This window comes from Plectropomus leopardus, chromosome 18 (genome assembly GCF_026936395.1).
Source record: "Plectropomus leopardus strain MGB_pleo_1.0 chromosome 18, ASM2693639v1, whole genome shotgun sequence".
Lineage (NCBI taxonomy): Eukaryota > Metazoa > Chordata > Actinopteri > Perciformes > Serranidae > Plectropomus > Plectropomus leopardus.
The window spans coordinates 18,068,699-18,096,530 of NC_142193.1; the positions used below are offsets into that span (position 1 = coordinate 18,068,699).

The 27,832-nt window shown below is 39.8% G+C and overlaps 1 protein-coding gene across 2 annotated transcripts in view; it reads left to right on the top strand.

Moving 5' to 3' along the window:
- The first annotated feature begins 631 nt into the window (after positions 1 to 631).
- Positions 632 to 27,832, top strand: part of LOC121956176 (E3 ubiquitin-protein ligase rnf213-alpha) — a 38,105-nt gene continuing 10,904 nt past the window's right edge. The window contains exons 1-45 of one of the 2 annotated variants that reach the window (XM_088090991.1): positions 632 to 787; positions 3,316 to 3,434; positions 4,748 to 4,899; positions 6,358 to 6,936; positions 7,610 to 7,822; positions 7,963 to 8,166; positions 8,309 to 8,533; positions 9,222 to 9,373; positions 9,482 to 9,649; positions 10,716 to 10,915; positions 11,024 to 11,325; positions 11,416 to 11,675; positions 11,862 to 12,077; positions 12,176 to 12,368; positions 12,461 to 12,516; positions 13,467 to 13,641; positions 13,737 to 13,904; positions 14,013 to 14,111; positions 14,203 to 14,325; positions 14,600 to 14,783; positions 14,957 to 15,130; positions 15,286 to 15,438; positions 15,813 to 16,432; positions 16,540 to 16,699; positions 16,792 to 17,009; positions 17,145 to 17,282; positions 17,393 to 17,557; positions 18,037 to 19,309; positions 19,416 to 19,597; positions 19,712 to 19,867; positions 19,965 to 23,573; positions 23,669 to 23,793; positions 24,186 to 24,302; positions 24,375 to 24,499; positions 24,586 to 24,708; positions 24,784 to 24,842; positions 25,073 to 25,226; positions 25,306 to 25,447; positions 25,540 to 25,731; positions 25,841 to 25,971; positions 26,058 to 26,215; positions 26,317 to 26,523; positions 26,707 to 26,894; positions 27,407 to 27,527; positions 27,644 to 27,744. In XM_088090991.1, the coding sequence (XP_087947117.1) occupies positions 3,335 to 3,434; positions 4,748 to 4,899; positions 6,358 to 6,936; positions 7,610 to 7,822; positions 7,963 to 8,166; positions 8,309 to 8,533; positions 9,222 to 9,373; positions 9,482 to 9,649; positions 10,716 to 10,915; positions 11,024 to 11,325; positions 11,416 to 11,675; positions 11,862 to 12,077; positions 12,176 to 12,368; positions 12,461 to 12,516; positions 13,467 to 13,641; positions 13,737 to 13,904; positions 14,013 to 14,111; positions 14,203 to 14,325; positions 14,600 to 14,783; positions 14,957 to 15,130; positions 15,286 to 15,438; positions 15,813 to 16,432; positions 16,540 to 16,699; positions 16,792 to 17,009; positions 17,145 to 17,282; positions 17,393 to 17,557; positions 18,037 to 19,309; positions 19,416 to 19,597; positions 19,712 to 19,867; positions 19,965 to 23,573; positions 23,669 to 23,793; positions 24,186 to 24,302; positions 24,375 to 24,499; positions 24,586 to 24,708; positions 24,784 to 24,842; positions 25,073 to 25,226; positions 25,306 to 25,447; positions 25,540 to 25,731; positions 25,841 to 25,971; positions 26,058 to 26,215; positions 26,317 to 26,523; positions 26,707 to 26,894; positions 27,407 to 27,527; positions 27,644 to 27,744 (12,560 nt within the window). In that variant the 5' untranslated portion in view covers positions 632 to 787; positions 3,316 to 3,334. Of the gene's footprint in view, positions 788 to 3,315; positions 3,435 to 4,747; positions 4,900 to 6,357; positions 6,937 to 7,609; positions 7,823 to 7,962; positions 8,167 to 8,308; positions 8,534 to 9,221; positions 9,374 to 9,481; positions 9,650 to 10,715; positions 10,916 to 11,023; positions 11,326 to 11,415; positions 11,676 to 11,861; positions 12,078 to 12,175; positions 12,369 to 12,460; positions 12,517 to 13,455; positions 13,642 to 13,736; positions 13,905 to 14,012; positions 14,112 to 14,202; positions 14,326 to 14,599; positions 14,784 to 14,956; positions 15,131 to 15,285; positions 15,439 to 15,812; positions 16,433 to 16,539; positions 16,700 to 16,791; positions 17,010 to 17,144; positions 17,283 to 17,392; positions 17,558 to 18,036; positions 19,310 to 19,415; positions 19,598 to 19,711; positions 19,868 to 19,964; positions 23,574 to 23,668; positions 23,794 to 24,185; positions 24,303 to 24,374; positions 24,500 to 24,585; positions 24,709 to 24,783; positions 24,843 to 25,072; positions 25,227 to 25,305; positions 25,448 to 25,539; positions 25,732 to 25,840; positions 25,972 to 26,057; positions 26,216 to 26,316; positions 26,524 to 26,706; positions 26,895 to 27,406; positions 27,528 to 27,643; positions 27,745 to 27,832 lie in introns of those variants that run through there. The other variant, XM_088090990.1, reaches the window with a different exon arrangement.

Below are 27,832 nucleotides of genomic sequence, written 5' to 3' on the forward strand. Positions count from 1 at the left end.
AATAATTGAGGTTAAAATAGTGATATTTCAAATCAAAATCAGCTGTCTCATTTAAAGCTTGGCCAAAAACAAACACTTTACACCAGCTTAATCAGCTTGCATGACAAGAGTGAAAGCAAGAGTAAAAATTCCAGGATGTCCTCTTCAACCTTTTCATTTTCAAATATCAATGTTTTAAAAAAAATCTAATAACTAACTAATGTTGAAGGTAGGGTCATGCATTTTCCGCCAATCACTCAGGAAGGTTCAAGGAAAATATTTGTAGTTTTAGGGAGGATCATGAAAAAAAAGGAAGAAAAAGTCACATCCAAGCCACCACCTTCCTCAAGTTAAGAACAGTCCCTAAATCACCTGATGGACCGTCTGTCCACCAGCCAGCAATGCTTTTCAGTTTTATGTAATATAGCTATTCTGTTCTTTTGTAACAAAGTACTTATAAATCACTGTGTCATAGCCTAAATCCAAACGATTTATTAGAGCGTTATCAGAAAAGGTTACTAAAACTACTTGGTTACAGTAAATCGAAACTTATTAGTTATTTTCCCACACTTGTGCTTGGAAACTTGCTCCGTCATCCGCAGTCCATAAATATCTATTTAAACAGTCAGTAAGAAAGGTAACGTTATTAGTTTACGCCCATTTCTAAAAAAACGAAACTTTACAAGACATGCGGAAATGAGATGACATCGGCTCCTCTCAGCCGGCACATCGGTAGTTTCAGCAGAGATGACTTCGGGACTTGTCATTTGGCAAAGAAGAAGAAAAGCTCGCGCTGCAGTTATTACAGGTATGAATGTTAACATGTTTGTTGCCGTTTTATAGAAATTAAGGTGATAACGTCATACGTTATGACAAATGAATAAACTAATCCTATTAGCTGCAGTGGCTATCATACATCGCTATCACGGGACACATCGGAGTAAGTCTGTCTCTTGCTGGGTTTAAATGCGATGTCATTTTAGTTGACACCTGTGCATGCACCTGCATTGTTATTGTTTTTCTGGAAGTCACGGAGCAAACAGACCCGGCCAGTGTTAGCTAACGTGACTGTGAGGCACGGTTACGCAGCTCGAGCGCGTTAAGCTAGTCAGTTAACACGTTGTCAAAATAAAGCATGGACCTTCAGTGTGAGAGCTGTTACTGCAGTGATAAATGTGTCGTGACGGTGCAGAAATAACAGCAGCTGTGTTTTTGTAGTTAGCATTCTCAGTTTAGCTGCTTTTGAGAAGGGTTAAAGGATGAAATAATAAACAGGAAGTGACGTAACGTGTTTTACTTGCTGAACTGTGGAGCCAAAGATCTTTTCTGAAACAGGAGGAATCACTCGATACTTCAGAATCAGAATCAGAAAAAGGTTTATTGCCAGGTATAGTTAACACAATACGAGGAATTTGTTCTGGTGGGTTGGTGCAACATAAATATAGAAAAAAAACCCAGATAAAATAGAAGATACAAATATAAAATATAAAAAGTACGAGTCTAGCAGTGCAAAACAAAACAAGTAACACAAGTAGCAGTGTAACAGTGCAAGAAACAGAACCATGGAATTAAAGTGTTATACAAGAATGGTTGGAGTGAAAGATATATGTTGATATTTACATTGAAATTCACATTTATACAGGTTTGAGTGCAACTTTATGGTGTGGATGTGCCGCATGACCAGCAGCAGTGCCGGTGATGTGCATTAATGAACACTTAAAAATGTCCCACCTTCTGATCTGCGAATCTGAGTACAGTCCCTGCCTCTTTTTCTCTGCAAGTTTAAAATTCACATCAGGTCAAAAATGATTTACATTTTGTTTCTTTTTACAGTGTTGTGTGTTAGATTTAAAAATGCACAACTAAAAGCCACCATATATAATTAAGTACAGTGGTACAGTGGCATGTAAATGAGCACATTTACTCTAATGCTGTACTTCATACACATTTTAGGTACTTGTACTTTACTCGAGTGTTTACTTTTTTTTTATTATGCTGCCTTATATTTTTAGTCCACTTTATTTCAGAGGGAAATCTTATACTTCATTACATTATCTCATAGCTAAAAGTATAGTCAGCCTAACAAATCTGTTTTTTTACAGGGAAGACATAGAATTAATAAAATATGATGGCATGGTAGAAATTAAAGCACCCAACAGTTTATTTAAGTGTCAGTTTGACAGAAAACTGACAGACCGATTGACAGAAAATTAATTGGCATCTATTTTGATGAACATATAAAACATTTTAAACTAATTATTAATTTTAGATTTTTCTGCATGGGGTACTTTAACTTATCATATTTAAAGGACATTTTCCCAAGTATACATAAGTAACATTTTTAATGCAGGACTTTTACCTTTAACAAAGTACCACAGTTGTGGTTGCAATACAGTTTTAAAAAGTATGCAACAGACATTTAAACATCAAGCTATTTATTGTCTCAGGGTGTAACCAGAAGTCCACAGGGCTTAGAATAAAGAAACAGCAGGGATTTTCAGTTGATTTTTCCCAAAACAGAAAATGAAGCATACATTCAGTAATGGACAAGCACAAGTGTCACAAAATCCCTTTTCCCTAATTTTCTCAAGTGATTTTCAACAAATATCATAATAATATTTAAGTTCTTATTTTTAAAAAATATTTTATTATAGTTTAATTTTTGTAAAAAAATCTTAACTCATGTAAAAAAAAAAGTAAGGCCAGGATGATGTACAGTATGTTTGTTTCGCAATATTCTTTTACAACTGTTTCAGCTTGTTAACACTAACTGCAGACCTAGAAGTATCAAATAGATATGAAGACATCCTGTCTTATCAAATACACTGCCGAGCCTATCTGCCCTCTGCACCCGAGAAAAGTTATTATTTTGTACCAAAATATGTGTTAAATATTTCATGGATAAGCAAGTTTATTTTACAGAAGATGATTTCTTATTGTTTGAATGACTTTTGATCCGTTTTGGCCTCTGGGGGTGGTGTTTTTTGATGAACTTGGTGTATTCTGATGCGGAGTGTAACCTCGTTAGTTTTGCTTTTCTTTGGCTGAGGTGAAAGTATTATTGGCTGGTAGTTTGCGGGACTGAAGGCGGGCCTGCAGTGGTTCACTGCTGAATGCTTATTTCCATTTGATGCAATGTTATTAGGTCAGTTTTGTTGGGTAAGGCTGTTCAAAGTCCATGTCAATAGAAGAAACAAAGTTTTTCCGGGCGGTTGTTTTGCACAGCTGAACACTCTCACGAGGCCTCATGAGTGGCAGAATTGAAAGTGAAAGGAATCTTCTGCAGGGTGGGACCTTAAGGCGCATTACAGTTCAACCTTGTTTCTTTCTTTGCAGAGATCACTGAAGTCTGAAGATGAAGTGTCCCCGTTGTAGCCATAATGCTGTGGAGAGAGAAGCCAATTTCTGCAGCAAGTGTGGCCAGAGTCTGTGTGTCCAACCTGCAAACACACAGGGTAAGTAGATTCAATTTGAAGTTCCATTATCATATATTACATATTTACTTACAGGATTTTAATGAATGAGGCACACATAATGCATAAAAGAGCGACCATGTTGTTGTCAGTACAGCATTAAGAAGGTCATTTAAAAGGATATGAGGTATACTGTACATAAACATTGATTAAAACTGTGCCATACACAGTAGCAGTGGTTGTTAATTTTTTATGTGTAAAGGAGCCATGAATTGATAAACATTAGGTCAAGGGCCCCCATTTGAAACGATTTCTCTTCAGGGACCCACACCTATAAAGATTTTGCTTGCTAGATTTAGTTCACTTTCATAGTTGTCAGTGACAGTTGGGGGGGCAGCCATGGAGGAAGTGAAACCTCAAACCCTATCAGAATAGTCACTTGCAATTGCAATAAGACGTTTTAAAATGAAGTATCTCACCTATACTAATATTTATTAGTTATAAAATTAAAAAAAGATAATCAATACTTGGAATCCATGTATTAATACAACCTTGCCACACAAAATATCAGGATGTTGTTCTGTATCAATTTTTTACCCTCTGAACCCTATCACTGCCACAAAACTGCTATGGCTGTGCGTCAAACATAAAACATAATTACACTTTCACTTTCTCCCTAACTGACAAATGTAACTACTGGTATGTAAAGTAAGAATTATGAAAAGTGGGGTAAACTTTTCAAAACCTTTTTCTGTGTATTGTCATAACATGAACCTACAGTACATCACTTACGCGGCACTTATTAAAGCCAAATTAGAAGGTGATGGACATAAAAATAGTAAAACAAGAGGAGTTGGACGTTAGTGTTATTCTCTTACTGTACCTCAAGATGGCAGCATTATCTGTGCACACATTTGCAGACAGCAAGACAGGTTGTTTTTTAACAAGTGGCATCTTTACACACTGAGTAAGATTACATTTGAGAGTAAGGCCAATAACGTGACCTATAAAAAACAAATGGGGAGATTTAAGCCATGTGGTATGAGATTGTCACAGTATCAAGGCATCACACATTTATTATTATAAGTAATAACAATGTAAGTAAAGGTAAAAAAAGGAAATTATTTGATTGTATGCATATGTTATTTGAAAGGTGTTCGTGCATCCTTTGAATATTTCACCTGCTATGTAATTTGGATTTGGTTGCAATGCAAATTAGTCTTTGGCAATACACTTCCTGCTGATAACTCCCACAGCTGATAGCGCTGTGGAGCTGTCATTCATTCTAATAATCACAGTGCTTGTCTTTGTCTTAGAGACAAATCTGATTTTTACACCACATATTTTTGTTTCAGAGACTGGAGATCAGCCCAAATCCTTGGTAGCAGAATCGGAAGGTTTGGCTGAGAAATCCGCTTCACAGAAAAATCACCCACCTGACAGCAAAGACTCCAATAAATCCCCCAAACGACCGAATGATGAAAGCGTCATCAACCCAAAGAAAAAGGTGAGTGTAACTCTGTGGCTCTGCTTTTCAGTTTTATCTCTCTTCATTTAAGTCTAAGTGCAGCTGCCTTTGGTCTACAATAACTTTATGATTCTCAAACACGTATAAAGGTACTTTAAACAGAAGTTTCAAATAAGTTGTTTTAACATGCTGAAATTTCTTATGCCAGAGTTATGTCAGATTGCAATCATCCCTTTTATTATTTTCTTAATGTGCATGCCAAAAACTGCAATAATGAACAGAAATTTAGTGAAGTTACAAATGAGGGTAACCGTGATGATCGCAGTAAGGTGCAGTGATCAATGTGAGGTGCGTGTTGTCAGCGTAAAACAAAAGATAGCAACTCAGCAGAGATAATAATCAGCTTGGTAAAGGACCAGCAGCACACTGGCATCTGGAAAGGCGACCTAACCCTGCAATCCGCTGTACTCAGAACGCGGAAAAAAACAACCTCTGACACGTAAAAATACAGTGGAACTGTCATTACAGTCGCAATTCCAGGCCTGAAACTCGGTCCTGACTTTGCCGGCATCAACAAACCTGATGTCGCAGCAACATGGCGGCGAGAACAGTGAACAATGAGCAGAATGACATTTTCATAAAGTTTTACTTTATTAGTGTTTCATATCGTGTTGTGAAACGTACTGTAACAATGTTGTCGCTACAAGTTGATTTTTGTTTGATAAAAGTCTTTGCGTGCATGGATACACTTTGTCTCTGTACACACATATCGAACGCACACAACTTCATGCTGCTGCCTGTGGTGGTTCACACTATTATGCTCTGCAACCGTTTACACAAATTTGAACTTTTGTACGTTGTTTTATTGAGCAAAAACAAGAGGGACAGTTAAAGTATTGCGTACACCTTTTCTCTTCGTCAGTGGTGCTGTGTTTATTCATGTAGATCCTCTGCAGATGCGCCGGGACGCATTTAGATTGTCGGGAATTCAGACTCAAAATTATTGACATCCGACTTTCAATGTATTACAACATTAGTAGCTGAACACCATGGGCCAGGTGTTCCCAGTTTGGGCAATCAGATCTCAGCTCCACCCAGCCAATGACCTGCATATCACATAAATGTAAGCAAACACACAGTTGCGAGGCAACAGGACTCTGGAGCCGTCACACCTATACACGGAGAGTTGTCTCTACCTATAGTTAACATGTCCTGTGAGATTCAGCAGAAATCGAGTGGTACACGTCCATTGAAAACAAAAGTCACAAACACATGCTTCAAGTTAACAATTCTTCTAACTCTATGCTAATTATCATGTACTTACATACTGTGAAATAGTGTGTAGAAGTAGTTCAGTTCTTAAGAAATTAAAATGAAAAAAATATAAAATGCTAATCTTTCAATATACTGAGAATATGTTGACTATATTTAGACTGTGGCATGGTTTCATTTTTGCAGCACTTCTCATTAAACTGATCTTTATTCTGGTCATTATAGAAAAAAAAGAGGAAGAGGAACAAAAAGAAGAAAGATGGCAGCTTGTCATCAGACCAAGAGCCGTCCCATGTGTCCCTCGCAGACAAACAGAGGAAGAGTACGCAGGGAGAAAAAGACTCCTCTGACAGTGAAAGTTCAGATTATGCAATGGATGAAACACCAGACTCACTCCAAGATGAACCCTCCTCACTAAAGAACCAGTCTGGGTCCTTAGCAGTTAACAGTCCTGCTGCTCCACCTGAAGACACGCAGGTCGTTCAGAGTGAAAAGGCTGCTGTCACAGAAGAAGCAAAAACTGAGACGCAGCCTGAGGATGATCCAGGTAACTCTGATGAGGGAGAGAGCAATGCACCAAAATCAACTCAGGGTCAGATACTTGAGACAACACCAGCTGACACTCCGACTCCAGTCTCCGAAGACACGGCCAAACAACCTGTGCTGGACCAGAATGCCAACGTGGAGACAAATGCAAAACATACAGGAACCAAACAGGAGGGAAAAAGCCAGCCGGAGCAGAAACAGAAGCCGACTGTGGCAGCCGAACAAGGGATGGTTTTTGGCCCTCAAAAATCATCAAAGGTAATTTTGACTAAAATGTACAAAAAACTTTAACAGACACCTGCATTTTATATTACATTTCATGAGTTTAAAGTGATCTTAAACATTTTGATTTAAATAAATGTTAAGTCACTATCTGTCCACAAATGATTTAACACAACGTTGACTGAGACTTTGGCCCACTGATCAAAGTATTGCATTATGTATACATGTGCACTTTTATGAAGTGTGTGTCAGCGGTGACATTTATGAAAAAAAAAGGCTGCATTAAGTTTCTTTGCTAATGCAAACCAGGAAATTTCCCACTGCTGCAGTCTCAGATTAAAAGCATTTAACCGGTAAATATGAATCAACTTTTATTATGAAGTTGTCACAGGAAATGCAATGCGTTTGTCAGTGAGATAAGCATTACCACTACTACCGCAGTCATTTTCAGCATTTTATTTGCAGCAGGTCAGTTTCAAAAATAATGCGGGGAATAATGAACAGCCAACTTAGCAAAGTAACTTTAGCCAAGTGTGCCCTGCCGGCTACAGAATTATGCTGCTCGGAGCATAAAATCTGATTACAGTTTCTTACATTTGCTGTCATCACCAGTAACTACAGGTGTCGCCAAATCAACCAGGACTGAAATCTTAGAGATTGCCACTTTGAAGTGTATATTGAACATGCATGTTTAATGCCTCTTGTGCAGGCCGACAGTGGGGATCAGGAGAGGACAGCTGAAGAAAGCAACAAAAAAGACACGGCCAAACAACCTGCACTGGACCAGAATGCCGGCATGGAGACAAATGCAACACAGACAGAACAAACCAACCAGAAGGGAAAAAGCCAGCAGGAGCAGAAACAGAAGCTGACTGCAGCGGCTGAACAAAAGATGGTTTTTGGCACACAAAAGCCAGCAAAGGTAATGCTGACTAAAATGTATTAAAGAAATCGCTTTTGACACAAGCTTGTATTTTATTGTTTTTAGAATAAGGTAAATGATTTAATTGTTATGAGTTTTAGGTGTGTATTTAATATGAACGTTTCATGCCACGTGTGCAGGCTGACAGTGCAGGCTCCAGTGTGGAACAGGAGGGGACAGTAGATAAACGCAACAAAAAAGACACGGCTAAACAACCTGAACTGGACCAGAATGCCAGCGTGGAGACAAACGCTAAACAGAAAGGACAAAACAAACAGAGGGGAAAGGGCCAACAGGAACAGGCACAGAAGCAGACTGCAGCAGCTGATCAGAAATCACCAAAGGTAATAGTCACTAAAATGTTTGAAAAGTTTGACAGAAGCCTGCATTTAATTCTACTAGCGGAGAAAATTCACACGCTCATTTTCATGAGTTGAAGATGTTTAAAATTATATTTAAAATTGATGTGTGATGCTACTTGTGCAGGCTGACTCTGTGGGCTCCAGTGGGAATCAGGAGAAAACAGCAGAAGAAAGCAATAAGAAAGATGCGGCCAAAAAACCTCAAATGGACCAGAATGCCAACATGAAGACGAATGCTAAACAGAAAGAACAAAACAAACAGAAGGGAAAGGGCCAGCAGGAGCAGAAACAAAAGCAGACTGTGGCAGCTGATCAGAAGATGGTTTTTGGCCCTCAAAAATCACCAAAGGTAATGCAGACTAAAGGCCTTTGCACAAAGTCTGTTTGTTTTCATCCAAAATTGTTGCACGTCTAAAAATAAATGCAGCCTCATGTGTCAGTCACGTTTGCAAACTGACTCCGAAACTTTTGTGAGTCATCAAAATTTTCAGAACAGGTTAGAGATAGTTGTTTCACCAAAAAGCAATGAAGAAAATGTGGCAGGCGGCACGTCTGCAACAAGACAAAAGAAAGGGTCACATAGTATCATTTCATAACTGGAGATAGCATCCTTTCAGCGGGTCAGATATTCAGGTGGATGATGATGATGAAGAGGAGGATTAAGACCGCACACAGATAGAGAGACAGTTTAGAGACAGAGAGGGAGGACAGGTCAGCCCCTTTGGAAGACCGAGGGAGAAACTGGAGACAGCCAGTGAAGAGAGGCAAGGGAGGCAATGTGTCCTCCCAATTTGTCTCGTATTGCAAATTTTCGCAAATAGTACAATAAAATGCATCAGAGTTGGTGTTCAAGGTTTCAGTGCGAAACTTTTTTTTTCCAGCTGACAATTAAAAAAAATCTGAAAAAACACACTGAGTGCGCAAAGGCATTTAAATGAATGAATTCTATTCTTTTCGTGGAGAAATTTCACGAGTTCATTTTAAGTTTAAGTTTAGTTTAAGGTATATATTTAACATGTTTAATGCTACTTGTGCAGACTGACAGCACAGGCTCCAGTGTGGACCCTGAGGAGACAGCAGAGGACCTGGAGGTTCAGCAGTCTGGAAGCGAGCAGGACTCAACAGCAAGTAAAGACGACAGTAAGGACGGCACAGAATCCAGCAGCCCAGTTTGCCCTCCACCCAAAAGGTGATTAAGCTTTCTCAGATGGTTGTAAACATTTGCTTTTGATTACTGCTGCCAGCTTTATATGTATGTTATATTTGCTTTCTCTGTTTCTTTGTTTTTGCTTTTTAGGGTGACCAGGAACAACACCATCGCTGCATGTGACAGACTCACAATTTACTTCCATGCAGTTCTCTCAAAGGATTTCAAATTTGATCCAGAGGAAGATCGTATCTTCATCAGGGCTGGCCGCCGAATTGGGAACTGGGATGAAGATACAGTTGAGCTGTCTGTGACAAGGTACATATTCTTGAAAAAATTGCCAGCTAAGCTTAGATTGTGGTAACTTTATGGGCATATCAAATAATTCTCCCAACATTCATTTGGGGGAACAGAGAACTTTTTAGTTTTCTTTCTTTCTTTCTTTGTTATACTTTTAAACATACACTTTTTCCCACACAATAGTCACACACACACATACATACATACAAATGTCATAGCCATATTATGCCACTTTCTTGTTGACAAACTGGCTCTATCTGCAGCTGTAATCCCCAACTCAGGGTTCAGCTAGTGGCAGAAAGAGGAATGACTGGCTTTTGATAGGTTCATGGATGAACTGGGGAGTTCTTAAAAGAAAATTGGTTGAGATTTAGAGGGGTTTAATGGCATCTAGCAGTGAAGATTGCGAATTACAACCAGCTAAAACTTCTTCCGATGAGATTTCCTTCAGTGTTCATTGTTCAGGAGGTTTTTAACGGGAGAAGAATTATCTGCAGAGGTCTCTTCCTCTCAAAAACAAACGGACCCCGTTAGTAAACCAGGTATGAACCGCAAAAAAGCAGTTTTACATTACAAACCAGTGTTTTTCCAATGCTGTTTGGTTTGTTTTGGATAGGCGACTGGCCTTACACCAGCTAATGTGACCTTAACTGATTTCTGATTCAGAAATCAGGAGGATTTTTACCAGGAACTAAATTATCCGCAGAGGTTTCTTGCTTTCCAAAACAAAGAGACCTGGTGATTTAAACCAGTAAATACACTGAATAAAGATTTATGTTAAAATATATAATCTACAACATGACAAAGGCACAAACATAATTAGCAAGAAGGAGTCAAATATAGTTTTAAACCTATTATCGGTGAAACGCTTTGATGTTAATTTATGTATTACTCATTTTTGATGCACTAAAAACACCCAACTAACTTAACTTGGTGGTTATACACTAAAGAAAACATACTTACTCTATTATATTCCAGATCTGCCTTTATATTCACCCCTAAATGCAACACAGTGGACCTTTAATGTCCAATTTGACTGACTAAATACCACGTACATTTGACTTTCTGTGCCTTTTCATTTCAGGGATCTTGGAGAACATGGTTTTCTGGTCGAGGGCAATCTGCCAACAGTCAGGTCACAAGCCGAGTCTGTGTCTATACCATACAAATATGTTGTCTTTAAAAAGAACACATATGAGTATGAGTACATATACAAACTGGATTCCACACATCAAACTACTAATAGATGTTTATTTGTTAAACCACGCCTCGTCACTGATGATGGTAAATGTTACCTTTGCTTGGTCCAGCTGTATATTTGCAAAAAGCATCTGATCATTATAATATGATATATTTGTGTCATTCAACTTTTGTTGTATCTTTTTTGTAAAGGGGACTGGCATCAATATGATGACATCATCTGTGCGCCACCATCGAAGAACATGCTCAAACGCTGGAAAGACACCATCAAAGACAAGATCTGGCCTGAACAAAGAAACAATCTGATTCAGGGCAGAGAGATTGCAGGGAATGTGATGCTGGATTCCATATTTGATCTTCTCAGGAGCTGGAGTTATACCAATTTGAAAAGTTTTTTGATCCAGCTGAACCAGTTCTGTCAGGTTTATGGTGACCCTTTTGTGTATGAGGAAAAACAAAAGAAGTGGTTCTCCTTAAACTATGGGGAAGAAGATGTAAGTTCATAATCTTTGTGTACAAAGTTTAGATGCAACCAGGTATGGCCTGCCCAACTTACTCTCTGTGTATGTGGTATAATGTCTCAGGTGATGAGGATGCTGAAGGAATTCATGCTGACAAAACTTATTCCACAGTTGGTGAAGGATGGAGAAGGGAAGATGCTCTACACCAAGGATCCCTTGAAAGCTGCTGTGATCATGCTCTGTGTATGGAGACAGCATGAGTTTAAACTGAGTAATGCTGAGCTCTGCCGGCTCTGTGATGCACTCTGTTTACCCAAACTAGATCAAGACCACTTCCTCCAGTACTGGACAGAGTTTTCCCAGACTGTCTCTAATCTGAAAAAGTAGGTACCTAATCATTTCAGTAATCCTGTAGTATATATATGTATGTATGTATGTGTATATAGACACACACACACACACTCTTACTGTATATCTATCATATTACAAAAGACAGTCGTAACATAATAGACAGAATAACAAGGTTCCTCTGCTGTTCAGGTGCTCATAAACATTTTTTTTTGTTATAGTCTGCCAGAAATGTTGGTGTATCTGATACGTGCTGTGAAAATGGAAAGAATGCAGCGATGGATTCTGGTACTACCACTTCTACACCTCCTCAAAGGCACCACAAAGCCTTTTGAAATGCCAGCTCGTGGAAACTTGAAGTCTGGTGTAGCCTGGGCTGGTTTGCAAGGCCTTGATATTGGTACCGCACCAGCATACATGGACAGTCAAGAGAGGAAGTAAGAGTTGCTTAAGTGCAGCTTGTGCGATCATCATTCAGTGTACTTATGCTGCAGTGATATTACTTTGCAAATGTTAACATAGTCTTCTGTTTCAGGGCACTGGTGAATTTGATGAAAAACCACACTCATTTGATGGAAGTGGATGCACTTCTGGTGCGATCCTGCTTATTTTTAATGCCATTTGAGGGCCTGATGGAGTGTTTTACCAACATTAACATTGAGCTTTTGGACATACTTCATATTTTCACTAATAAGGGCCCTCAAGATATTTCTTACAGCAACTTCCAGGTGAAGTGGAAACACTAGTTGCAAATTACAAATTTCAGGGATATATTACAGAACATTAAACTAATTAATGCTCTTGGATTTGCACTTTACAGACAGTGTCAGCCATTCTCTCACATATCCAAGTCCACCTCATTGAAGAAAATTACAGGTAATTAACTCAAATTAATTAAGATTTTCAGTTGAATCGCAAAAGGCATGAAGTCAAAGATACATAATTTCTTTTTTTTTGTTGAATTCTTATTTTACGTTGAATTCACGTTAAGACCTGATTTGTTCTTTTCATAATCGCATATTGCTGTTTTGCTGTGCAGATCAAGAAATTTCATCATGAAGAGAGGCATGTTTACCATATTTGATGCTTAAAAAAAAAACCAACTTGCAAACTGTTTTTTGTATACCAATTACTCACCCCACGTTACATTGAATTTGTGAAGAAATCGTTGTCTCTCAAGCCTCCACAGCGAAACGAAAGTTAAAAATTGCAATCTTTTGTTATGATTTGAAGTCAACGGAGACCGTGTTTAACAACAGCAAAACTACATCAAAACATCCGCTGCAGACTCTCACTGAACTCATGTATAATCCATATTTCATTTATCTTGTGTGCTCAGTTTGTTACAAAAACATTCATTTCTGCTAAAACATTAGGATTGAAAATGTCAGTATAAACAATCTCATGCACAGCTGAGTAATGTGCATGGGCATGCACATGTGCATGGACTTTGCTAAAGCGCGGCTCATATGAGTGCATGTGCTCAGGTGTTCCAAGGGTGTCCTACTCATAGGTGGAAGTGTTTTAATTTGAAACGTCTTAGTAAAAATGTGCATGTCTGGGAAGAACTAAGCATTGGACTGCATAAGTGAGACTTAATTATACTGCAAGAGTTGTATGAGAGTTTGTAAATGGGATTTTGATATAGTTTTGCTGTTGTTAAACATGCCCCCACAAACTACAATTCTTGCAGAATGTTTGCCCTTTCTGGTTTCTTTGCTTAAAGTAGAAGCATGAGAGAAAAATGAAGTTTACTTCAAGAACTCAAGGTAACTCGTGGTGAGTTATTGATATGCACAATTTCATTCTTTTTTGTTTTATTGTAGTCATTTTACCGAGGCTTATAGGAGAGAGTGCCTTACAACAGCAGTGAGACTGTTAGAGAAGCTCTGCAAAGGAGTCAAACCGGCATCATATACACAGAACTTCCCTGATATTCCTGTAGCATGCATGAATCTGGTTGCATCAGTGTCAGACTTTGTTCACTGCAACAAGCAGCAGGTATGTGAAGTGAATATCATGAGGCAAGCTTTTAGTATTTCACACTGTGTTAAGTCTTGCATTTCTCAAATGCTGTACTGATAATTCTCTTTCAGGAGTCTCAAGAAGGAGAAATAGAGCAGCGATGTGCAAAGGACTTGGCAATCTCTCAGGCGATGGTCATCATGAGAAACTGGATCAGTTTCGTCTTCAGACAGGGTCTGCTCAAAAAGGGCTGGACATCCCTATTACGAGAAGACCAGACGACCAAAGAGGAGATTGAAGTGAGCAGCTTTGTTGTATTTAGAAGTAAAACACAAAGTGTACATGTGGATGCTCACATCATTAGTAGAAAAGGCTGGACTGATTAATTTTCTGGTTGTGTTTTACAGATTTGGAACAACATCATCTCCGTACAATTCAAAAATGAAGAGTGCACAAAAGAATGGAAACAGACATTCACAATGGATTTTGAGGGCAAATACAAACAGGTGTATAATGCATCTTTTGCTAGTGCTTGGATTTTCTTTTGTATAAAACTATAAAATATAACATATATCTTATGTTTCTCTCTGGCTTCAGGAGTCTGCTTTGGATCAAATTGAATTCTACTGCACAAAGATCGAGGAACTCAGTGAATCTCATCCACATGTTGCTGCTAGTATTGAGAGATGTGCTCTTGAGGCTGTTACATCTTTGTGCCAGGTATGAAGACTTCTCATTCAACATTGAACTCTACGATTTATACATTTACACATATCAATGACATAGTTTACCATGGTCCTTCCCATAGTTAAGATATTTAAGAACAATATTAAAAGTTAAATCTATTGACAAAAATGACTGAATCATGACTTAAATAATCTAGAAGCACATGCACAAAAAGTTTTTTCGTGTAGAAATAAAAAGAAATGCATGAATCACTGAATCTATTCAAATAGTTTGCACTAATGTTTAAGGCTGTTTTACCTTATTGCAGAACAAGTCTGAAGGAAGGCTTTTTGAGAGGTTCAAGATTAACTGGAAATTTGGGAAACTCATTTCAGCCATTATTCAGAAATCTTGGCCAAAGGATCTTCAAGGAAATTATCAGGAAGATGAAGAACTGGTCCTTCAGCACCTTCTCTCCTGGACTGCCGCCAAAGACATTTTCCAACTACATGGTATCTCATTGGGAATAAATAAACCATTGAAACATGCACACATCAAAGAGAAAAATTCTGTAGGTTAGGGAGGTAGAAAACCAGGCCTCGGTTTATGATTTAATAGCAGAAGCACTGTATTCATTGATGTGGTTCTAGATAAAAATTCTGACTTGTCATTTCTGTCATTGCAGGCGCAGACGAAAAGCTGATTGAAAAGCTCTCTCAAGATGCCAGGGACAGAATTGCTATAGCCATATCCTCACTAACAGCCATCACCAATCAACTGGTCCATGGAGACATTAAGATCAGTCTGCTCAACATCATTTTGGAAAAGAGGAACACCTTCCTAGACCTGCTGAAGATCGGTAATAACAATCTGCTTGTCACAGAAGATTTCACGAGAAAAAATTGTTCAAAATTTGATAATGAATAACCTCAGAACCTGCCTGTTTTGTGCAATGGAATACAATGGCCTTATAGAAATACTGAGATATCTGTGTGTGTGATTTCATCCAAACAGATTGCCTCTCTGAAAATGAACAATACAAGGATATTGCCAAAATGAGGAGGCTGTTACATTGCAGACAGGATGAAGTGAGAGCTGTGTACCATGAGAAGGAGCTTGTAGACATCTTCTTAACAATGAGCCACATACTTGAGGAACATATGACAGGTATGGTGGAAAATCAAAGACTGTATTTAAAGATAGACATCATGTCCCCACTTACCCTCGCTATGCATAGGTGAAACCAAAATATCACAGATGCTGCCATCTTGCACTGGTGACGTCAGTTGCAGCCGTAGTCAAGCATCTTCGGAAAAAAATTATTTGACTTGCATTTAGAGTTTATAGTTTGACCCATGTCCCATTCACTAACAGGGAGGGGTCAGCTTCATAACCTAAACTGTCAGCCACCAGGGGGTGATTGAGATGTTTTGGTTTCACTCTTGGGGAGCTTTCATGTCATCCATCTTTATAAACAGTTTATGTGGATAATCTGTCAGATCACAGAGTTGCAAATTTAACACATTTTATTTCCTTGACAGTTGATGTTGCTGACATGGAAGCAAGTCAACAAGTCGACATTGAGATAAAGACCCTGAACCATTTCATGGAGGTTCATCCATTTGACCAAATGCCTTCTCCTGTGGCTGGTATTGTTACCTACTTCAATCTGAGTGAAGAAACCAGAACTATGGCAGAGGTCCTGTTCACCTTCAGAGACAGTCATATTTTCAAAGTGTGTTGGGAGAAACAAGCCAAACTCGTGGCCGCTGAGGAAATGTTAGAAGACAACCCTGACCAACATGAAGTAGTGGACATTATGGCAACACCAGAAATGATACATGATGAAATTTTTGAGCCTTGCTTTGCTGATTACAAAGACATCTACACTCGTCTGAAGAATGGCAGCATAAGGCTCGAGGAAGTAAATGAGCTCTTCAGGGATTATAAGGGCAAGTATGAAAAGCTTATACAGGACCTGGACATTATGTGCAGAGTCGATAAATCCACTGACACTCAGTGGATCCACAGCAGGGTTCAACAGATTGAGCAGTATCACGAACTTCATCTAGCTGTCAATTCCGCTCAAATTATCATGATGGTCAAAGAGACGCTTCACCTGCAAGGGGACTTCAGGGTTTTGGAGACGCTCACAGAAGTAGTAAGTGGCCATGTTTTAAATGAAGCATATTGCATCCAAAAATATTACGTTATATGCACATTAAGTTATTGTAATGTCTTGAACTTTTGACTCTTTTCTCACCTCAGAATCATGCAGGCTTTCAAAAAGAGCAGCTCAATAGGATTGACAATGACTTGATGCAGGCAAAGATGGTCCTGGTGGACATCACTGAGCCACGCAGACTGTGCCTTCATGAGCTGGGACTCAGAGGACACTTTGTAAAATGGGTAAAAGATGCATTGGAAGGTATTAATATTTATTATCTGCAGTAGTCACAGCAGCATTTTTTTAAATGCTCATTCATACAAATTAATTTAAAAAATGTTTTTCTTTTTCAGATATCAATGAGTTGAAGGTATTTGTTGACCTGGCTTCCATCTCAGCGGGAGAGAATGACATGGACGTGGATCGTGTGGCTTGCTTCCATGATGCTGTCCTTGGCTACTCCTCATTGCTATATGAGCTCAAACCAGACTCTGGCTTTCATGTCTTCAAAGAGGTGCTCAAGAAGCTCTGGAGAGCTTTAGAAAATGACAGCAAACTACCAGAAAAACTGGTAAGAGGAAGCAACTACTAAAAGTATAAACCTGAAAACTTCTGTCGTGTAGTTAGGGTGCTTGGGTTAACCCTAAACATATGAAATAGAAAATGAATATTTAACAACACATTTAAGAATTATCCTTTTTCATAGCGGGACAGTGCACGCCATTTGGAATGGCTGAAGACTGTGAAGGACAGTCATGGGTCAGTGGAGCTGTCATCCCTCTCTTTAGCATCAGCCATCAACAACAAGGGTATCTACCTGATTAGTGCACAAAATGTAAAAAAGGTAAATATTAACATAGAAGTTGATGGGCATCCCTATGTCAGTACAGCAAAGAGATTGTATCTGAGAACAACATTTCTACAATGAAAGTGTATTTCTGTTTTTCAATCCAGTTGAGTCTTGACACTGCCCTGAAGCTGCAGATTCCAGAGGAGCATGATGAAGGCCGGCAGATGCGCTGCTATTCTCTCGAGGACCTGCGGGAGCTGCAAAACAAACTCATGCTCATGTCTGGGAAAGGGGATCAGGGCCAGAATGAAGTTGATCACTTTGCAGAGGTATATTGAAATGTTTCCCTTTTATTTAATTAACATCACTTTCTTTAGCATATAGGCTGAATTGCTACTTCTAATACTACCAATGCTTTTACTGATATTTACTGATGATAATTATGATGCTCATACTATTTTTTGTTCATTCTTTTCTTCTTGAAGATACATTACATTTTTGAACATTAACCTCATTCACAGAGATAACAGTAATAAGAATATCTAAATTGATCAACTAAATAAATGAAATGCTTAAATAAAAGAAATAATAATTTATGGAAAGAAAGTATTTTATTCTTATTCTAAGTATTGCAGAGCTGATAATATCCATTAACATCAACACTGATGACTTGAGTGAACTTATTGCATAAAATGCAATGACTATGGTATCATTCTCATTAGCTCAATGTATGACAGCTATACTATACACATGCCTCTTGCTTATTAAAAAAAGAATTTACAGTTGCATCTAACTATTTATTTTTCAGGTTTTTGCCAGTGTTCAAAGACTAGCTGAGGCCTTCATTGCCCTCTACACTGCTGGTAATCCTCTGTTCAGACACTGGGAAGCACAAATCAACTGCTGTTTAAGCAGTGGGGAACCCAGTATTATGATGGACTTCAACCTTGGCAATCTTCTCAGTGTTGTCATTGTGGAGGGCAGCATAGAGGAGCAGCTTCCTGAATTTTGTAGGAAAATGGAGAAATGCCTGGACTATTGGATGAATTTTGTGGACAAACAGAGGTCCCAGCATTACTATCTAAACTACTATACAGCTGAACAGATTGTCTACCTCTGCAGCAAGCTGACTCAACAAAATGTGAACAATGTGGAAGACCAAATTCTCATGATGCTTTCCTTTGTCAAGCCAAACTGCATGGCCTTAGACTTGAGACAGGTCTGGCACGAACTCCAGTATGAGATCCTCACCAAACCACATGAGCAAAATGAAGACATTGAGTTCCAGACTTTTGTTATGGTGCCAAGAACTGAGCTGGGAGGCCAAGACTTCACCAGTGAGTTAGATCCTCTGCTGAGTCTCACAGAGCAAACAAATGGTTCCCAGAAATTTGATCTCATATGGAATGCCTACATGAAAGACATGAAGAATTGTCTTCCACACATTCTTGATATAAAAAGTCTTGGAAGACTGTTGGAAATACTGGCCAACAAAGAAAGTGAGAGCGAAGAAGATATTTCTGAAGGTAACGCTGGGGCTTTCATACAGAGGCAACTACCTCAAGGCCTGCTCACAGGAAATCCAAACCTCATTGTCTGTCCGCATGATGAGGTCTTGACAGCATGCATCTCCATTTACATGAGTAGTGAAGATGAGACACTTCCCACCTATGATGAGGTTCTCCTGTGCAACCCCTCAACACCATATGAACAGGTGGAGCTATTCCTCAGACGCTGTCTTAGCACAGGCTACAGGGGGCAGAAGATATACTCTCTACTCTTTGGAGATCTGCTCACTTACGATGTGAGCTCTAAAGTTGAGAACTTTTTTCAGCGAATGAAAATGCAGAGCAGGAAAGACTACAAACTTGTCATCATCTGCAGCTCAGAAAGAGAACATGCCTACCTTCCTTCAGCCTTCAGCCAGTACAGATTGCACATGGTCCCCCAGGAGCCATTGGCAAGGATCCAGTGGTACCTTCACAAACACTACGTTGTCCCAGCAGATCAAGACAGTGCTGCAGCTGCATTCAAAGACCGACTGTGCGTTGGTGTCGTCTCATCCAAAAGGGCTGGTGTTGGTTAGTATATATGTACAGTACTCAGCTACTTCAAATTGATCATGCTAAATATTTCATTTGTATGACTATTAATACCCATGATACTTACCTGTTTTTAAACTTGCAGGTAAATCTCTCTACATCAAGAGGCTGTATGACAAACTGAAGCACTCAAGCAAAAAGCCGACAATGATGAAATGCATCCGCTTGATTGAACCAAATGTTGATGAGAATGTCATCCTTCAATCTCTGTTGAACACCCCCAAGAAGAAAGAACTCATGTTGTTCCACTTCGACATCACATCATCGGTAATAATTAGTCTCGAGCAAATGCTGAGCTTAGTGCAATATAGCCTTATTATTGGGATATGTTTCGACAGGTTACGTATGGTGTTAATGAACTGTGTTTTGTGTTATTAATAGGTGCAGAAAGGTCTCCATGAGTTTCTTTTCAAATTGTTGATTCTGCGCTATTTGATGGACTCTGAGGGAAAGACATGGAAGTGCAGTGACAAGCAGTTGTATGTCATCGAGATATTAGAGCCGACTGTCATGTCAGCCAGAAATGCTTCCCGACAGGTAAGAGTTTTTTAGGCAATAATGCTAATCATTTGTCATCTGATTTTAAACCATTGCTTACCCTATAATGTGTTTAATATCTCTGTTTTCTGCGTAGGCACAAACTGTGAACAGCACATTCACAGATGTGTTTCCAAATATTTTCTGCCGACCACCCAAAGAGGTTCTAATGCTGGAGATGAGCAAGGAAGAAGAACCTACCATTGTAAGCTCTGATGACCCACTGATGGATGATGGAGAGTTCAGGAGCGAAGCCTTTCAGCGGCCATACCAGTATTTGACACGCTTTCATAACCACATTAATCTTGATGTGTTCACATATAAGGGTGTTGAAGGATCACATGTGGAATGTCTTCAGATGCTTCTCATGTTCTGTGGAATTGTTGACCCATCGTGGGCAGAACTGAGAAATTTTGCGTGGTTCCTTAATCTTCAACTGAAAGACTGTGAGACGTCTGTTTTTTGTGATGCCACTTTCACTGGAGACACACTGGCTGGATTCAAAACCTTTGTGGTGGACTTCATGATTCTGATGGCAAAGGACTTTGCCACTCCATCACTCAGCATCTCTGACCAGAGTCCTGGCAAGCTACAGATGGACCTGACAGATGTTCGAGATGAAGACCTAGCACCTTTTCTGATCAGAAAGAGATGGGAAACAGAACCACACCCATACATCTTCTTTAATGATGACCATGTGTCCATGACCTTCATTGGTTTCCATCTTCAGCCCAATGACCAGAACTTTGTTGATGCAATTGAGCCCATCTCTGGAAGGGTGATAAAAAAGAATGTCATGACAAGGGCATTGTATGAAGGCCTAAAGCTACAGAGAGTCCCTTTTAACATGGACTTTGATCACCTTCCAAGAGGGGAGAAAATTGAGCGAATCTGCAATGTCCTTGGCATCCAGTGGCCTCTTGACCCTGATGAAACATATGAGCTCACAACTGACAACATACTGAAGATGCTGGCAATCCATATGCGGTTCAGGTGTGGCATCCCTGTCATCATCATGGGGGAGACAGGTTGTGGTAAGACGAGACTCATCAAATTCCTGTGTGAGTTGCGTAGGAGTGGAGTGGCCACTGAGAACATGAAACTGGTCAAGGTTCATGGAGGGACAACCTCGGAGATGATTTACACCAAAGTCAGAGAAGCGGAGGACATTGCTAATGTTAACAAGCTAGACTACGGATTTGACTCCGTTCTCTTCTTTGATGAGGCCAACACTACTGAGGCCATCAGCAGTATTAAAGAGATCCTCTGTGACAGGACAGTCAAAGGGGAAAGTTTGACACCAAACTGCGGTTTGCAGATTATCGCAGCATGCAACCCTTACCGAAAGCACACGGATGAGATGATTGGGAGGTTAGAATCTTCAGGCCTTGGTTACAGAGTGCGAGCTGAAGAAACAGATGAAAAGCTTGGGTCTATCCCTCTCCGCCAGTTGGTCTACAGAGTTCAAGCCTTACCACCAAGCATGATCCCTCTCGTGTGGGACTTTGGACAACTAAACGATCACACAGAGAAAATATACATCCATCAGATTGTGCAAAGAGTGGTTGAAAACAAAGAAATCAATCAAAGTTACGTAAAGTCGATCACTGATGTTCTTTCAGCTTCACAGAAGTACATGCGGACAAGAAAAGATGAATGCAGCTTTGTCAGCCTGAGAGATGTCGAACGCTGCATGCAATCTTTTGTTTGGTTCTACGACAACCACGTCATGTTGTTTGCAGAGCTTGAAAAATTTGAGAGTAATCAAAATGCAGAGAAGAATGAAAGGCATTACAGGCAGCGTGAGGTCAGAGACCCTGTGCTCTGGTCTCTGGTCATGGCCATAGGGGTGTGCTACCATGCCTGCCTAGAAAAAAAGGATAAATACAGACAGAAAATCAGCAAAAGCCTACCACCAGCATACACCCCAGTGAAGGTGATGCAGGAAATCACACTCATGCAGGATTTACTTCTCAGTGGTGTGCCAATGGGGGTTACTATTGCAAGAAACAGTGCCCTTAAAGAGAATGTCTTCATGATGGTTCTCTGCATTGAGCTAAGAATCCCTCTCTTCTTAGTTGGAAAACCTGGAAGTTCCAAATCTCTGTCTAAAACTCTGGTGGCAGATGCGATGCAGGGCCAGGCGGCTCATTCAGACCTCTACAAAATGCTTAAACAAGTCCATTTGGTGTCCTTCCAGTGTAGCCCTCACTCAACACCAGAAGGCATCATTAACACATTCAAGCAATGCGGGCGCTTCCAGGAAGGAAAGAACCTGGATGAGTACATTTCAGTTGTGGTTCTTGATGAGATTGGGTTGGCTGAGGATTCTCCAAAGATGCCACTGAAAACCCTTCATCCACTGCTAGAAGAGGGATGCATTGATGATGAGCCACTACCACACAAGAAGGTTGGATTCATTGGCATCTCCAACTGGGCTTTAGACCCTGCAAAGATGAACAGAGGCATTTTTGTCTCCCGTGGTGACCCTGATGAGAAGGAACTCATTGAGAGTGCTAAAGGCATATGCAAATCTGATGCAATGGTTTTGGAGAAGGTCAGGGATTTCTTCCAACCCTTTGCAAGAGCCTACTTGAACATCTGCCGCAAACAAGGCAAAGGCTTTTTTGGCCTTCGTGACTATTACAGCTTGATTAAGATGATTTTTGCTGTAGCAAAGGCTTCTCAAAAGAGGCCCACTGCAGAAGAAACCGCGAAGGCCGTGTTGAGAAATTTCAGTGGCAGGGATGATGTGGATGCAGTTACAGTCTTTACCAAAAGACTGCAGATTGCACCCAACCTAGAGAACATCAGTACCATTGAGTTTGTGAGAGAAAACATTCAGGCAGTTGGACAAGAAGAAGAATGTCGGTACCTGCTGGTGCTAACAAAAAACTACGCAGCCCTACAGATCTTGCAGCAAAGCTTCTTTTCAGAAAGTGGTCAGCCAGAGATAATCTTTGGATCCAGTTTCCCAAAAGACCAAGAGTATACCCAAATCTGCCGCAACATCAACAGAGTAAAGATCTGCATGGAGACAGGTCAAACAGTTGTGCTCCTGAACTTGCAGAACCTCTATGAAAGTCTTTATGATGCCCTCAACCAATACTATGTCTGCTTGGGAGGACAGAAATATGTTGACCTTGGACTGGGAACCCATCGTGTGAAATGCCGGGTGCACCAAGACTTCAGACTAATTGTCATTGAGGAAAGAGAGGTGGTGTACAAACAGTTCCCAATACCTCTCATCAACAGGCTGGAGAAACACTATCTGGACATCCACACTGTCCTTAAATCTGAGCAGAAGAGGATTGTGAATGAATTGGAGAAATGGTTGAGACTTTTTGTGTCTCTCAACAATCAACACGCAGCAGCAGCTCAGGTCTACAAGTACCAACCACCAGATGTCTTCATTGGCTACCACTCTGACACATGTGCCTCTGTGATACTTCAAGTAACAGAGAAGCAAAAGGACAGTATGGAGATCTCAGATCCTGAGAGGAGAATACTGGATGAGGCTAAACTCATACTGCTCAAATGCGCCACACCGGACTCAGTTGTGCGCTTGGACTGCACAGGCCTTCCCAAAGTGGAGAGTGAAAATCTGGCCAGGGCCTACTTTGAAGAGCAGAATACCAGCTGTTTGGCTGACTTCATACTTGCTCACACAAGGGAGGAAGTCCATTGCTTCTCCTCCTTCACAGAGGTACGCTTAATGTTGTCATATGATACAGGTTTCATATATATCCTGAAGCTCTAAGTATTGATTGTTAAGGCTTTAATTGTATTTTTAAATCACAGGTGTCAACATTCTCCAGACTTCTGACAGTATCTGACCTGGAACCTTTGCAGCAAATGTTGCATAGCGTTGAACTTCTCTCGCTCCAGCAGTTTGACACAGAACACTCCTTCCTGAAGAAGATCAGGTTGGTTAATATATTAAGGAATGTATCATTTTACACTTAGCAGTTATGGCCCATAAACCTGAAACATCTTGGTATTTTCACACAGTGAACTGCAATAAACAAAGCTACAAAGTACTTACATTTCTTGTGAATACTGGTATGTGTAGTTGTAAAGAAACAATACAAAAGAGACAAGGAAAGAAAATTAATCATTTCAGGGAGAAATAATACCAGATTTACAGTTTATTGTAATTATTTTAGATCTGTTCAGATATGATGTTTGCATTGTTACAACAGGTTTGCCAGGATACACTGTATGTGTAGAAAAGCAGGGAATGATTATTAGCAAGGACAACTTCTATGATCTTTTGGTACAATTTCAGTCTAAAGATTAATTCCCTGTTTTCTTGTAGGAACTTCCTCACTGCTGAGAGTGAAAGAAGTCACAGTGGACCCTGCAACAAGATCCTCCTCATTCAGTGTGATTTTGATGAAGCCTCTCATAGTGCCAATCTCATTGCATCTGCAAAGTAGGTTCCTCTCTGTTGGGTAATGCACCACTGTGTGGTTTTGTTGTATTTAGTTTTGCTGTTTGTTTTTAGGTATTCATCCATAAATGAAATCAACAAACTAACTCAGGAGAGCACGGGAGGCAGGGTGTTTGTCTACTTTATCACCAGACTGCCAAGGGTAGAAGGAGGGACTTCCTATGTTGGCTTTCATGGAGGTAAGAATACACCCTCTTAAATTTTAATTTAAATTATTTTTATCAATTTGCTTGAAGAATAATCTGAGTCACATTCATATTCACAGGCCCATGGAAATCTGTTCACATTGATGACCTCAGACGGTCAAAGGACATTGTTTCAGACATCAGAGCTTTGCAAAACATGACAATCAGTCAAATGTTTGAAACAAAGATGAGTCGCCCTGAAGGTAACTTATAAATAATTGATAGCAATTGATAATTACATAAAAGATTGTGGCTTTAAATTAAATTGTTTTCTACAGCCATGGAGGTGGATGACATGTACACCGAGAATGAGCAAGAGGAAGAGTCAGAGGAAAATGTGAGTACAGATAACATACATTTTTAAAAAATTGCTGCTGTGGAGAAACCACAAATTTACAGTACTGGTTTTCTGCCTTAAATTAAATATCCACACCTATAACATTGGATATAAGTGCACCAATTTTAGAAAAAAGTGTCCTCCACACAGTGCCTTCTGACAACATTGACATTTTATGTCAGCCTGAGCTGCTTGTGACAGTTTGTAACCAGTGTAGCTTCCCACTATAGGACTGGGATAACATTGTGGACACGACAGCACTGGTGCGGAGCTGTGTACAGAGTGCAGTGGGCATGCTGAGGGACCAGGTGGAAAGTGGTTTCCGCAGTACTAGGAGAGTTGAAATCCTGTTAACACTCCTCAGTGAAAATGATGAAGTAGAAGGTACTTTCACAACTTTTTCCAGTGTTTTTGTTTTTGTCACAGCAGTGCAGTGCTCACCATCTTCTCTTACTCTCGTCAGGTGAATTTCTGCAAACTGTGAAGAGGCATCTTCATTCATTGCTAGTGACTAACGATGGCAACACCTTCTCAGCCATCAAAAGCAACTGGGTCATTAAAGAGGCCTCAAACATTGATGCCTTGCAAGAAGGAGGCACCTTCAGGTGACTGCTGTAGCTGCAGAATGCAAAATTTCTATGTATGCATATATGATGTTTTTTTAACAGCACTGTTAACTTTTTGGGGGTCATAACAGGCACACCTTATGGAAGCGCATTCAGGCTGTGGTTATACCCCTCTTGGCACAACTGGTTTCTGTCATTGATCGTGACCAAAACTTGGACATCCTACTAGATAAAAACTGTGGTAATCATGTCAAGAGGCTGTGGTTAGATATCTTTGGCAATGATAAGCTACTGGAGATCCCACGCCTAACACTGGACCACAAGTAAGTGGCATTTTACTTAAAGGAACCCAAATTCCTGTAAATAATAAGATGCAACAGACTGTTTACTTTGCATATATTTTAGCATTTTTAACATTTTTTCTTTTCACAGCTCTGAGACAAGAACGATTCTTGTACAAAGCTACCTTGCCCAAGACACGAACATGAGCTGCAGCATGCCCTTCAGCTGGAGGATCAAGGACTATCTGGAGGAACTTTGGGTTCATGCGCTTCAACATGAAGGTATTGGCCTGCTATCAGGTACCCTCCACTTCTGAAACGTCATTACCATGATATTGTTGTGAAAGCTAAATGTATATGTCTGTTAGGCCACACTCAACAAGAGTTTGATAAGTTCTTTTGGAGGACACCACTGGGACCATACATCGAGAAAGCAGACAGAGAGATGCAGATAGAGTTTTTCCAACGCTACCTTCAGGACTTCATCTCAATGACAATGAACGTGACTTGTCAGGAAGACCTGCAGGTTGTTTTCCTGTTATACCTAAATCCTACTTCAATCATAAGGTTACATCTGTGTGATAGTTTGTGCATGTTTATGCTAATACACATTATCTGCTCTACCAGCTCCTGTGTGGTGCTCTGAACTGTTGCGTCAATGAGCTGCGATTGCAGCTTAATGCCACAGATACAGCGACATCTCTTCCATGGGTCCATGCGGCTTATCATGAGTTCAAGAACCGACTGCAGAACCTCTCCAGAATGATATGCATTGAGCCCCAGGTTACCCAGCACCTCTTGCAGAATCATCACACCAGAGATGGAGTTGAACTGGTGAGCCTTTAAAGACCATTCAAAAATTTAAACAACATTTTATTTTTCCATTTAGCTCAAGGTTTTTTTTGTTAACTTGACATGTATAATATTGACTTTAAGATTAAATTATGTGTTGTAATATTTATGTTGCCTTTAAAGCTACCTGTGATATGTACTGATCATATTACCCCTGTCTCCAAGGTGCTCGATGTGTATGCTGCTTTTGCATGTGTGGAGTACCTGGAGCCTCAACTCCTGGATACAGATGTCCAAAGACAAGCCTGGCTCAGACAAGTCAAAAAGCTACAGGTTCCCATAGAGTTGATTTGCTCAGAGGAAAGTGTGAGACGTTATGGGGAGAGGAGCAAGGCAATCGTCTGCAGAGTGCAGTGAGTCAAACTAAATAAACAAAATATATTAAAATTAGGCATGTCACCAGTATCAGCTGATACTGGCTTTAAAATGAAATATTGGAAATGGCCAACATACTGACTTCTGCTGATACCACAAACCAATATTTTTTTTATTGATATAGTAAACATGTACAAACTATCAACCTGATTTTTCTTATTTTGCACAATGAATAAATTTTATATATACTGAAAAGCATTGTATTTTATGTGTCCATCTGCTGGTGGGCCATCACAATAAGAGTATGGATAATATAATAATGATACAGAAGAGACTTGATCACTAAAACTGGTGGGGAAAAAAGTAATATTAATCAATATTGGTATTGGTTGTTGGTCAAATGAGTTGTTACATATTAGCAAAAAATCCAATATCATTCCTAATTAAACTGGTCCAAGTTGGACTGTTATGTGTGCTGAGTTTTTTAGGTTCTCTTTAAACACTACTGAATTGAGTTGGATGGTTATTTTTTGTGTTTCTTTGCTCTTAGGGCTGGATGGAATCGGATATTCACTCTCTCGCTCTTTGTGGAACACATGTTGTTGGGAATTGAGCAGATAGAGAAAAAGCTGACACCTTTAGTTTTGGAGCATACTAAAAGGCTTTGCCAGGTTTGCCTGATTTCTTAACCTAAAAATTCATGTATTCAGTGAATTACCACAAAAATGTATCCACAATAATTCCATCACTCATAATGATATGTGTTGAATCTGCTTTATTTATCAAGATACTGGAAAAAAATTCAGACCTCAAAACTCAGCGGTCATTTGAGGCAGTGATCGGTTTGCTCAAAACCTGCAAAGATGGAGCTGTCGAACGCATCTTCAGGTAGAAATCCAGATTTATATTGTTTGTATTTAAGCAAAAGCTCTCCTACTGTACTTCACCCCCACCCTGTGTCTTCACCTTTTGTTTA